Below are 12,878 nucleotides of genomic sequence, written 5' to 3' on the forward strand. Positions count from 1 at the left end.
AAGTTAATACAATGACTGATATTTCAAAAGATTTAGTAATGCAAATAAGTGCGATGTGATCTCATCAGTTCTCTGGCACTTCTAGTCATTCCAAAAGAAGATTAATGTTAAACTTAGTATTTAGAAATCCCCTGACATAAGAATGTCACAAAAATGTATAGATTACAACAAAAGCTTTCTCATGCTGACCGTAAGCTTCACCTACACAGAACTTGCTAAAGTGGAATGAACACATTTCTTTAGAATCAGGTCCATGTTTCATTCTATTTGAAATTATAACAATTTTTTTTCACTTAACATATACTGTAAAATCAGACAGGGAAGTAGATCAAAACGATATGCTAATATTTAATGAAACTAAATCATTACTAAATGTTTTCATAAATTATTACCATTTTCCTTAAATGCAGAAAGGAATACTTTATTGGCCTACACCAAGGTCATTCTGGTGTCCCTACAGTATTTACAATCATAATGACTTCTTTTTTACCAATATAAAAGGTTATTTCCACATCTTCATTTACACTTATTTTGCTTTTTCATAAATATATCTCGACCACCAGCATATTATTTCCAAAACTTCACTTTTATTTTGTTTTCTCAGAAGAATAACTCTGTAACCATCAATATGACCCAAGTCTAGTCAAGCTCACTATAAAATCAAATTCTAATCCAAGAGACAGGAAAGATCTTCATAAGAGGAAAAATTACAGCAGAAACCTTATAATCAGAAAGTAGAACAAGGAATGAATTATTACCATGCACAGCCATAAAGATTACTGCCGTTTTTAGAAGACTGTGAAAATATCCAGTTATCATGAAACATGTCTAGAAATATGAAGCTTAGCTAGATCTATGAAAAGACTTTTCCCAGCCTAACAGAAATGCTGGGATTTTTCCCATAACGAGGGGCTAAAGACAACCCTAAAGGCCATCTGGATGAGGCAGCCATGAGGTACATCCAGTTCTTCTGTTGCATCTGGAAAGCTACCATCTGGTCTTGGGACCTTGCTTTTACCACGCATGTGAAAGCTGCCATTTCATTATTTCTAACTTTTTCTGTACCAAAAGACCACAACAGAAAGCACAAACCTGAACATCATAGGTCCCATTTAGTAAAACAGGCCTTGAAGAGTTGATGTCCTGGAGCACACCAGAAAGCACGGAGCGGTTGACCTTCTGGAAGTCTTTGGAATGGCTGAACTGCACCATGTTATGAAGGGCCAAGATTTTGCTGTCCAGCTCAGCATCCTGCCTGGTGCGGTTATGCAGTCCTAAGTGATACTTTCGGAAGTGCTTAATCAGATCTGTGGGGTCGTTGCCATAGTAACCATACCCACAGATATTGCATTTAAAGTCCTGAAGCTCTGGAGACAGAGGCGCCGGGTCTGGGTTGTCATTCACCACCGAGTCAGTTTTGGATTTATTTAGTCTCACACTCCCATCTGAAGGCACTTGTGGGTTTTTTGAGGCCACTGAAACTGGGCTTAAACCTTGACAATTGGCTTGACCACTCTGCGCTTGCCCTGTTTCCTCGGTAGCCTTTGGTGACATCTTATGATCTTCCTTTGTCTCCAATGAGTCCCCTGATGGGGTGCAGGCCATATCTTGAGGGTCATCTGCCTCTGCTCTTTGAGGAGACTTCAAGGGCTCACAGACTCCCCCAGCAGCTGGAGATGAGAAAGCCAACATATTTCTGTCTGTCACCTCATCAAGCGGAAAGGATGGGCGGTTTCCTCCCTTGCCGGGGTTTTCATAATTGAAGCCAGCCTTCTCACCCAGGACTGAGCTTTTGGCCTCCTTCTTACTGCTAGAAGACGGATCTTGGACGTGCAAGCTCTGCTCCTCCTTATTATTTAGTTCTGCAGCATCGCTCTGATCCGTATTTTCTGACATCTGATCTGCAGAAAATTCTTTATTCTGTCCAGATACCTTGCTTTCTGCACCGATCGGCTCCAGGGTCTGGCCCTCGCCTTCACTAGCAATGTTTCTCAGAGGGGGATTCTTTTTCCGGACCATATCTGCAAAAATACACAGAAAAGGCAGAGTAGAGTTATTTGAAAGTCACAGACATGTAATCAAATCTAGAATACTGTACTTACTCTATTCAAAACTTTCTAAGGTGTATAATAAAATACTTCCTCTAGCAGAAATATCATTCTTAAAAATAGCAAGAAATTGAAACTAAAGCAAACAATTTACATTTGGAATTTTTTTATCACAGACCATCTCATCTATTTTTTAAAAAGATTTATGAATGTTAAAGGACTCATTATCTTTACTGGCTCTATCATTATTATTAGACTTCCCTACCAATTACGTTTTTGCTCAACTTCTTTTTTTAAATATAATGGATGATATATGCACAGACATATATTTATACATGTTATAGGTTATATATAATATGTATACATGTTATACACTGTGTGTATATATATATATACATGGTTTGGTTGACGGAATACATATTATCTGTGTATATGATACATGTATATATAAACATCATCAATTATCATTTAATATTGTTACACTGTGCAACCAAGCTATACTCTTTCCACCAAAATGCTCTCCTAGGCATAAAGACAGAACAGCCATGTGATGAACATTCTGAAAAGAGCCCTGTTATTACTTCCAGGAAATGGAGGATAATGAACGCTTCATCTCTGAACCACCAACCAATTTCTTTTAAGACTCTTTGAGGGCTCTCTTGAAAATGAGGAGACCTGGTGTACAGCAGCGAGGCGGTAGGGCGAGGTTTCAACAGGATTGTCTTTAGCATGATAGCAAAGCAAACAAATCCAGGGCCAATTACACAAAGCCTGCAGCCAACTGGTCTACCACCAGGAGTACTGTGGAAGGTGACCGCACATTGAACCATACAACACCATCATGTTGCACGTGAAAATGGCAAAGACTTAGCACTATCCTATGCTTTCCCTTTATGTGGTAGCTCAGCTGTGTCTTTCTGGATAGTGACATCATCAACCAAGATCAAAATTAGAATGTGGGGGACAAATTCCTTCATAGGAATCTAATGAATCAGAATCCTAAGGATACAGAGAAATAAGAAATAATGTGCGTCCTATCCATGGAAGAATACACTAGCAAAGCTTAATCAACGGTGGGGTTCTGTGGGTTGTGTTCCATAAGGATGCAGCTGGAAAACTGTCAAACTCTATCCATGGAATTACCCCAAACATCTACAAAATTCGATTTCTAATAAAACAAGCCTTCTTTAGTAGCAGACTGCTGGGAAGACCAATTTAATAGAGCTCATAACACCATGATTATCCAAAATGTGCTGGGAAAATCCAGATTAATAACATGGTATTAGTCATTTTTGTCTATAATTTTTCACAAGTGCTGAGGAACCAAACTGGCCTGGGAAGGATGGGTGTACCTTTGCTTCTGAAAAGCTGGTCAAGCAAAAATATTTTATAGTATGAGTCTCTGAACAAAGATAATGCAGTAGTTATATAAGGAATCACTTATAAGGTAAAAATTCACCTTAGTGAATAATGTTGACAACAGTACACCTATTTAAAAAAAAACACTGTTCCTCTTCCATACCAGCAAGAGCCATAGAATCTCCCTCTCAGAACAATAAAAATTTCCAAGATGAAAGACTGAGCCTTCAAGAGTTACTGATGGTTCGGAGGCAACGTCACCCTGCCTGGCTTCCTGGGGCAGGGGCCAAGTGTTCCTCTCCTGGGTGCCTCCTTACAGGACTCATCGCAAGAAGCACTGGTTCATTGTATTTCTGCAGTGCTTGCATTTGAATGTCTTATATGTTGATGGCAATGGTTTGGGAGACCTCTATTCTTGCAGAAGTGATCAGGCACCTCAGGATGGGGAACACATGGAAAATTGAAAGCAATTTTACTAGTGGCCAATGAAGGGAAAAATAAAGACCAAAAGTGCAGAGGAAATTGAAGAAATGGATCATTATTTAAACAGAAGTTTAAGCAAAATCTACTGGTTGGAGGTAGGGACAAATGCTTGTAATCTCAGCTATTTAATGGGCTGAAGTAGGAGGGATGTGAGCCCAGTAGTTTGAGAACAGCCTGGGCAACACAGTGAGATCTCCCTATAAAATGTGAGTGTGTATATACGTGTCTATATATGCATTGAATCTGGCTGATATAAAAGGATATTCTAGATCACTGAGTACCAGGCTTTTCCTACCTATGAAAATGTGACTTTCTCTCTAGAATTCCATGATTGTTTCTTCTATTATACATACCACACTATAATGTTTATTCTGACAAATACTGAATAACTATATTTTGTCTTTCAGTTTTTTCAGTGACTACATTCTGACTCACCTACATAAGTAAATAAGGTTAAACAAAAAAATTAAAATCCTATATGAAAAACAGAATGTCTAAAGAGGTGATAACTCATTAATGTTACCCTTCTGTCAAAATGAAGAGAAAATGGCTCATGCCCATATATTAATGTCAAGGTGGTTGGAACAATGACAATAATTTAAATAGCCAGGGAATGGAATTAAATTTAAAATAGACCTTACTAATTTATCATTATCATAAAGAGATGTAATGGGTCAAAGTTTCAAAACTATTCAGCTATTCAAATGTTTAGGGCCTTAGAGGAAAAATATGATGTAATTAAACTATCATCTTTCCAAATTTCAGTTCCCTCTTTCTACCCAAGAACAGACCTTTAGAACATGTATGACTCACTGATTCCTTATGCTGACTAGAGCCCTTAATAATATACATTGCAAAGAAGGTTAACTGCTAAAACTTCAAAGAAGTATCAGAAAGGTCATTTGGGTTTTACTCTGCACTGTGGGGGTAGGGGCATGTACTTTTTAGTTGCTGCTTAAAAAAAAAAATGTGGCTAATTTAGTTGACTATACTTTGAAGTAGTTATAGAAAAATAATTCTTACTGGAATTATATGATCATCATTTTTCAGAGTGACATATTATGTAAATATAAGCACATTTGCAATACTTCTAAGTGGAAGAAACTCCTCTAGCAAGTCATAAGTTAGATACCATAAGACTAGAGCCACTCTCCAGTTATTATCTGTAAGACAAATAACAGATTGCACGATGTTTTACTGTCTGCCAAGAACTTTTCCAGTTAACATTTTCACTTCAAAAAAAAAAAATAGATCACATACTTGTAAAATCATACCCAGCATTGACTTCATAAGGCATGTGGCTTTAGAGTGCTTTTTACAATTATTAATTCTATTAGTCAACTAGCAGGAAGCTAATGCGACTGTCTTAGAAACGCTGGGAGGACACAGAAGACATTCTGAGAGCTGAGTTGCACATCTGTAAAACAAAGCAAAAAAAATTTTTTTCCTTCCCAAATGATGCAAGCACACTTTAAGGTATCGCACCTAAAATACATTAATACGGCAGCATCGTGAGCTGCTGGAGAAACATCTGATACAAGCAGGAGGAGACCTTGAGCAGTGTCCTCTCCTCCCTTGGAATAAAGCAGCAGGGGGAGGAAGATGATAAAAAGATCACAAGACATGAAATCAGTTTCACAAGAGACTATGATGTTGGTGAAATTATTCGACCACAACCCGCCCTCCCCAAACCTAAAGACTATGATACTTACCTACTCTAAGTTTGGGGGGATAGGATCTTACTTTGTAAACACCAGCAATGCCTTATTAGGGAAAATTTAAAACTCAATAAAATACATAACCACGTGACTGAACCTCAGTCATCAGTTTTGGCAATTCTATTTTAAACAGTATCATTCTGCTCCATAGCAGTTAATATGCCTCATACAGACTACAAAAATAAAAAGTTCAAGATGCCAGTTAAAGTAGGTTCACTATAAACAGCCGTCAGAGATAACAGAGCTGAAAGCCGACTGGACTAAGAGACGCTAAAAAACCACAAGGCTCAGAGTTGCTCATTTAACTCCTCTATGTAACTGTGAGAAACAAAACCGACTCCGGGGTAATAGTGAGCATTGTGTAAACTGACATCATCTTCCACTCACACAAAAACATGAACGCTACTTAAACGGCCAATCACATGGGACTCCCAAGATACGTAAAAAGGTTAAAAATATGTTTAGCTCCATCAAAATGTTCCATTATCTTTACAATTGTGAAATATAAGGTATTACCTCTGCAAAAATCATAAATCTCTACTCTTGACTAACTGTACTTCTTTCTAAATTAAAATAAATCTAAAAGCTTTGTTTGCATTCTTAGAAAGTGTTTCCCATCACTTTTTTTTAAAAAGCAATAAAGAGGGTACTATGTCTAATTTACAGTATTACTTAGACTTAAGCAGTGAAACTAATAATCAGCATTAGAGCTTAAAATATAATTTAATAACTACTTGGTCTCACTGATTAAAATGCTTAAATAGATAAGAAAACAATTTTCTGTAAAAGACAAGATTATGTTCTCAGGGTGATCACTTCACAGCCAAAGGAATTTGAGTTTTCTATTACATCTGGATACTGTGGATTAACCCCCTAATTATTTACTTATATTTCATATATGTGTGCACACATTAAATATATGTAAACATAACTAAGCATGTCTACCTGTATCAATGTGTATTTAAATATGCATGTATATAAATATATGTACAGACACTTACGAGATACTCCAAATAAATTTACAAGAGATAATTCAATATATTATTTGACTAAAGAAAACAACTATCACAAAAATTTTGAAAGAACCTGACATCTCACAGTCACCCAATGAAGATGAGCACCAGTATTTAACTCCATTATATGAGAAACTACTTGAAGGTAAGATATGACAATGTTCTTTACAGAATATTAACCTTAAAGTAAATAACAAAACCCTAAAGAAGAAGAAAGGTCTGTAGAAATCACATGTCCAGTTTCTGGATGTGATCACATGCTTATGTGATCAAGGGCAAGTCCTTCCCATTCTCTGAGTCTCTGTTCTTATCTGTATAATGAGGGAATAAATTATTTCTAAACTTCTCCCTGACTCTGTGACTCTGTAATCATTCTGGTTAATAACACTTTAGTTTTACCTTTGAAAACCTTTGTCCAATTTCGCTGAAAGACTATAAAATATTAAACCACCAACCACTAAGGATGGCCTAAATACTACTAATGCCTACCATTCATTCAGTTATTCATTTCCCCCCCCAAATTCAAGTATTAAAAATGTAGGTCCAATGTCAACTACACCAAGAAAGATCACTTTAATTGTATTATTTGTCATTAGTTTAAGAGAGTAAGGGTATTGTTAAAGAGCAAAGAAAATGATCATAAGGATCTCCGGTTCCTAAAAGAGAAAAAATCCCTTCCCGTGTGTGTGTGTGTGTGTGTGTGTGTATACATGTATATATTCTGAACAAGACTGTAAAAAATTAGGGGGGCAAAGATTGTGTAATCTGACCTCGGTCTCAAATCCTGCTGCACATGATTTTTATTATAAGTAGCAGCTCTTATTTTCATAATATATAATACCAGATGACATGTTCTTTTTGTTTTTCTAGATAATAAAACTTTCAAGTGCTTGAAATCAAAGCTTAACACAAAAAGAAAAGTCCTGATGGTCCTCTCCTTTGTGGATATGTTTTCTCCCCTGCTTGCTTGTATCATCAGCCTAGGAGTACTGAGATTAATTACACACTTCATGTAGCTTTTATTTCTAAGAAATTATAAAGAAAGAAAAAAGAGAACCAAAATGTTTCTTTTGATCAAAAGTCCCCCACAAAGAATTTAAAGAATTAAGCAAGTGATAGCAAAATAAAAGGAAGGTCATGTCTTAGGCCTATAGCAAACTAGATAGCTTCCATATGAACAACACACAAAGTTCAGTTTTAAAAGAACATATGTGTCTGCTCATTGGTTTGGGAGAAAAACACTTGAATCCTGTCTACTCCATATATACAGATCAAAATCAGATTGCTTAAGTGAACTATAAAATGCAAGAGACATTGTTTACCCAATTCACAAATCCAAGAATTACTGAAGGAGTTTAAGTGTTTTCTATTTCTTCAGATTTCAGGGCAATACTTCAATGGTAGATTGCTTTTTTTGTAAACTGTATCAAACTTCATAAACTCCGTGTCAGACCCTGTTCTTTGCTATCCATTTTCTGTTTAATGTGTTCTCTCTCAACCCATTGTTCCCGAATCTTTACAGGTATTTTTGGACTTCTCAAATCCTGTTGAGATTTAAGTGTCATCACATTCAAACAGCCCCTATCAAATAAATCTCATTAATTCACATCAGATTAATCCAAAATGATAAGTTCTATTAATATATGCTTCAGAGCACAAAGCCAGTTAGTAGTTATCTGGACACTAGAACTAACCCAAACCAATCTCTCTCTTTCGCTCTTTCTCTTTCTCCCTCTCTCTCTGTCTCACTCCAAGATAAAATGCATACTATTTAAAATGTACACTATCTAAAATGCACACTATTTAAATATCCTGTTTCAAAGAGTTTTGATGCTGGCCCAAATGCATTTTGTTAGGCTTTTATTTTATCATGTTATGTTCTCTATATTTTAAGTATCTAATTTCAAATGCTCAGATTTAGGTAAAAGAAGATAGTGTGATAAGTAATAATATATTTGCCAAAATCAGTCTTCATGTATCTACATATGACTTAAAGAAAGATGTCCACTAACTACTTCACGTTTAGGAAAAAATTACAAAACTTTTTCCTTCAAAGACTTTATACCAGAAGTTTAAATGACACTGTGGGTTGCCTCTAAAAAAACTGAAGAATGCACCCACTAAGTAGCATAATTAAAACAGAACAAGTAGATGTTACATAGAAAATGTTACAAGGCAAAGGAAATTGGTTAGTTTTCATTCTATAATTGGCAAGAAGCAAAAATATTAAAAACTCTAATCTGGATAAAATCATAGACTCAATCAGCAAATTTAAAATGTTATTATCATTTGTTTCCCCACTCATACAGAATTTTACCTAGTCTTCTCTTTTAAAAAACAGTATCAAAATAATAACTGTTCATTTAAAGAGACAAATCTGGCTATATTTATATATAGGCCAGCCTCAATTTTATCCTTTAATTCTTTATTAAACTTAAAATCTTTCAATGGGTTCTTGGGCAAAGAGTCACACTTAGAATTATACACCAAAAGAGTAGCTCAAGTAAAGTATAAATGTTTGTATTTACCTTGACAGTTATAAAGTGAACTGACATTCTATTCGATGAAAATTAGATTTCCAATGATAACAAAAAATAGCCAAGTACTGTGCTTTATAGGAGTATTGTTTACTTCCTTAGTATTGGTTCAAAAACATCTTTGTATATTAAAAGAAGTTTAGTTTTTATGTATGGATGTGGGTTTGTCTGTTGTCTAATTTGTTGTTCAAACAATCCAACAGAAAAGAAAATCTCATTCATTCAGTTCACCAATATAACTGGCTAACAGTTTTCTCAGTTCTCTCATTTGAAAACTGTGTCCATCATTGGCACTCCATTTGGTAAAGGGATACAGGTATAAAATATAGTTACCTCCAAAGATTTAGTCCACAAAGATGGCAAACTTCGTTCAGTAAGAATGCCAGTAAGACAAAGTTCTGTTTTATTTTAAGAGTGCCAAACTCAACACAAGACTAAAAGATATACTGACAATTTTTGCTGCTAATCTCTCTGTGTGAACACAGATATAGGGAATATTTGTCTCTCCAAAATGAAGGGAAGTAACTTTGCACTACTCTAAGAATTCTTCCATATGAAACTGAGAAGTAATTCACAGACCACTGTGCTCTTTGCAATCCAGTGGAAAGCAATTTAAAAGGCCTATACCCATCTAACACCAAAGGCCCAAGGACAGAATCACAGGAGTAGCCAAAAATTAAGGCACAAATATGAGGAATCAGTTCATACACTCACCCAGAAAAGGAGATTTCAAAAAATTCAGACTGTCTATATATAATATAGATAAATACATAGGGACAAAGATCTTTTTTCTGCATGACTTTTTTTAAAGTTCATTCAAATGAAACTACAGATTGATAACTTTCGCACTATACAATGCACACTGATACAAAACCTATTACCCTACTTAGTGCCGACTACTTAACAAAGCCCATCTATCATTTTTACTTCTGATGAAAACAAATTACACACACACCACACACACACACACACACACAGGTTGAAGTCACTTTTCTCTTTGTTAAGCACAACAAACTTTTCCAAAGAAATCTGATCTTAAAAATAAATTACCATACTTGAAAGACACTTAGGACAGTAAGATGGGCTAAGTCATTTCTCCCTCTCATTTAGAATGAAAGAAAGTTTTATGTAGACAGAAAAACAAATACCCACCAAATCCATTCATACTTTGGGGATGTAACGAGTTTAGCAAGCTTCAGCTGTAAGAATCTTTTTTGAAAAATCCTGATTTCAGAGCATTCTGTTTATGCTTACACTGCAAGTTTAGCTAAGCTCTGTCCACGTTTTTAATACAGTAACTGTTTCAACAGAGATGGCAAATCCAAGAAGTTTCTTTAGGTTCTTCCCCAGATTTTGGCTTTGAAAAAGAACTGAAAGGTCACATTAGGCTTAGTGAAAACTTTATGCACCTCTCATTAAGATCCATGATATACATTAGCAACTACAGCTGTAAAAATCCAAGGGATCAGAGGATGAAGCTGGTTCAAATTGGATAAAATTTCCCAATCTTGTTTGGTTTTACATCTCATAGTGCCACTTACCCAGCAAAACTAACGTTGCACGAACAGAGAAGGAGGTGCTATTCTAAGGCAGTAATGTTGGATGAAGAAAGACAGCCAAGATGTTCAAGCACGCGTAATATTTTAAAAGAAAACAGTATTCCTCCATTAAATTGGCAAGAAAACTAAGATGCTTCGCTCTAAAGCAGACGGTTTTGAAGCCCTTGTTTTTGGTTTTAGGGTCCCCCCCCCAGCAGAGCTGTAAACTTTAAAAGAAGACCACGATGTATTATCATGAAAGATTTAGAATCAGCATTTTTAAAGAATGTGTAACGGCACAGGATTACAGATTAAACACTGAGTTTAAAAAAGGTAGGAGATAAACTACGTATGCGCAATAAAATCCCAGATGTCTAAATTATACATTCATAAACATATAAGGTTATAAACCCAATGTCAGCTCTGAGCTAAATAGTTTATATAGATCAGTGCATAGAGAAGCCCTTTTTGTGAGGTAGGGGGATTCAGACAGGATCTCCCCATGTACTTCAGGCTAGCTTTAAATTCACTATGCAGTCCATGCTGACCTCGAAGTCACTGTCCCAGCCTAAAATATGGTCAGGACTTTAATGAAATTTGGAACATGGAAAGCCATTAGAGAAAGACCCAAGATTGTTTTAAGGCATCTACAGATACTATAGTTACAATCAGAAGTCCTCAAGGCTGCAGACGCCTGAGAGAATATTTCATCCCCACTGTAATAAGCCCTGGCCCTCACAACCCCAGTCAGAGTCTGTCCCCAGGTAACAATAGGGATAATGAAGAACAGAGTGCCAACACCCAGGACCAAGGTCAGAAACATAGACCAAGTGCAGACCTAGCACTATAGTTTAATACTAGCCTGGCTCATGCTTCTGGGTGAAGTAGAAAAACAGACAATGTGTCTGCAGCGTCGATGCCTTCTCTTATCCTTGCAGGTCCCAAACACACCACAGTGATTTGTCAGTTTAAGGATCTTGTTTTGTGAGTACAACTCCCAAAGATTAAAGAGAGAGGGGGAGAGAAAGAGAACAAAACAAAAGCCAAAAATAAAAACAGTCTAGGTAGATGCTAAAGTAAATCTCACAAAAAGAATGAATTTTGAATCAATTTCAAACACAAATCCAGATATGGAAGTAAAGTCACAGGAAAAGCCAACTCTGCGAGGGGGGCCACACATCCAGATTTCTCTGGGGACCCCCGCAATTCTTACGGGACACACAAATAGAGAAAGAACAGTGATTTGATACGTATGTGTGAGGTTGCAGAATCAAGACAGAAATCAGTTCATTAAGCATTTCTATAGTTAATATAATCAACCTTCACTTTCAAGTTCAATATAAACTTAACAATCTATCTGAACACACACAGATGTACAAACACACACACTCCTATAGAAAAGATTTCCACCACCTGCATCCCTGTTAGTAATTACTTTTCTCTATCAATCTTCTTGTGGACACCTGTCATTAAAGAATGAGGAAAAATATATATTTTTCTAGATTCAGGTGTTTTACAAATAGTTCCTTCGAAATCTAACTGAACATTGAAAGAAGCCAAAAGTCAGAACTAAACTCTTTAGAACTATGATCCTGAAATGATAAAGATTTGAATTTGTAGTTGGTAAACAAAAACATACAGTGCTAATGTTACTATGAGCCAGTACTGTACCAAGAATGCACTGCCTCCTCTGATTTTAGTTCTGGTTAATGATCTTTCAAGCAAAGTGCTATTATTATTCACATTTTACAGCTAGGCTCCTGAGACATGGAGAATTTGAAAGCGTCACCTACACAGAGAGCTCGTCACTGAACTGACTGGTTCTAAAAGAACCTAAAGTTTCACTAGATCCCTTAGTCCCTCCTTACAGTTCTCATAAATGCACTTGTGTTTTCATCTTCTATGACAAACAGCTCAGCAACGCATGTTTAGATACACAAGTAATGCAGTATGCTTTAAAAAGTATAAGAAAGCAATCTAGAAGACACTGTTTTACAAAGATTGGCATTAAATATTTCTTTCACTCTACAGTTCTGTGAAGTGAACATACAAGCTTAGCTTTCTCAGGGACTACTGGTCTACCCAACTTTGGGCTTTGCCTCCTAACACACAGCGTATCACTGAAGGTACCAAACTACACTTCTCTAAAATAAATTAACTTCTATGTAGCCCTCCACGGTTT

General features: G+C 36.1%; 1 protein-coding gene across 8 annotated transcripts in view; it reads right to left on the reverse strand.

The window, feature by feature from the left end:
- Trps1 (trichorhinophalangeal syndrome I) overlaps positions 1-12,878 on the reverse strand; it is a 238,593-nt gene that overhangs the window by 193,035 nt on the left and 32,680 nt on the right. For 3 of the 8 annotated variants that reach the window (XM_005381890.2, XM_013512789.1, XM_013512790.1), the window contains exons 2-3: positions 5,151-5,307; positions 1,093-2,021 (exon numbers count right to left, since the gene is read on the reverse strand). In XM_005381890.2, coding sequence (XP_005381947.1) covers positions 1,093-2,021; positions 5,151-5,187 — 966 coding nt within the window. In that variant the 5' untranslated portion in view covers positions 5,188-5,307. The remainder of the gene's footprint in view (positions 1-1,092; positions 2,022-5,150; positions 5,308-12,878) is intronic. The other 5 variants (XM_005381893.2, XM_013512792.1, XM_013512793.1 and 2 more) reach the window with 2 other exon arrangements.

Source organism: Chinchilla lanigera, unplaced genomic scaffold (assembly GCF_000276665.1).
Source record: "Chinchilla lanigera isolate Chin_1 unplaced genomic scaffold, ChiLan1.0 scaffold00016, whole genome shotgun sequence".
In the NCBI taxonomy this organism is placed as follows: domain Eukaryota; kingdom Metazoa; phylum Chordata; class Mammalia; order Rodentia; family Chinchillidae; genus Chinchilla; species Chinchilla lanigera.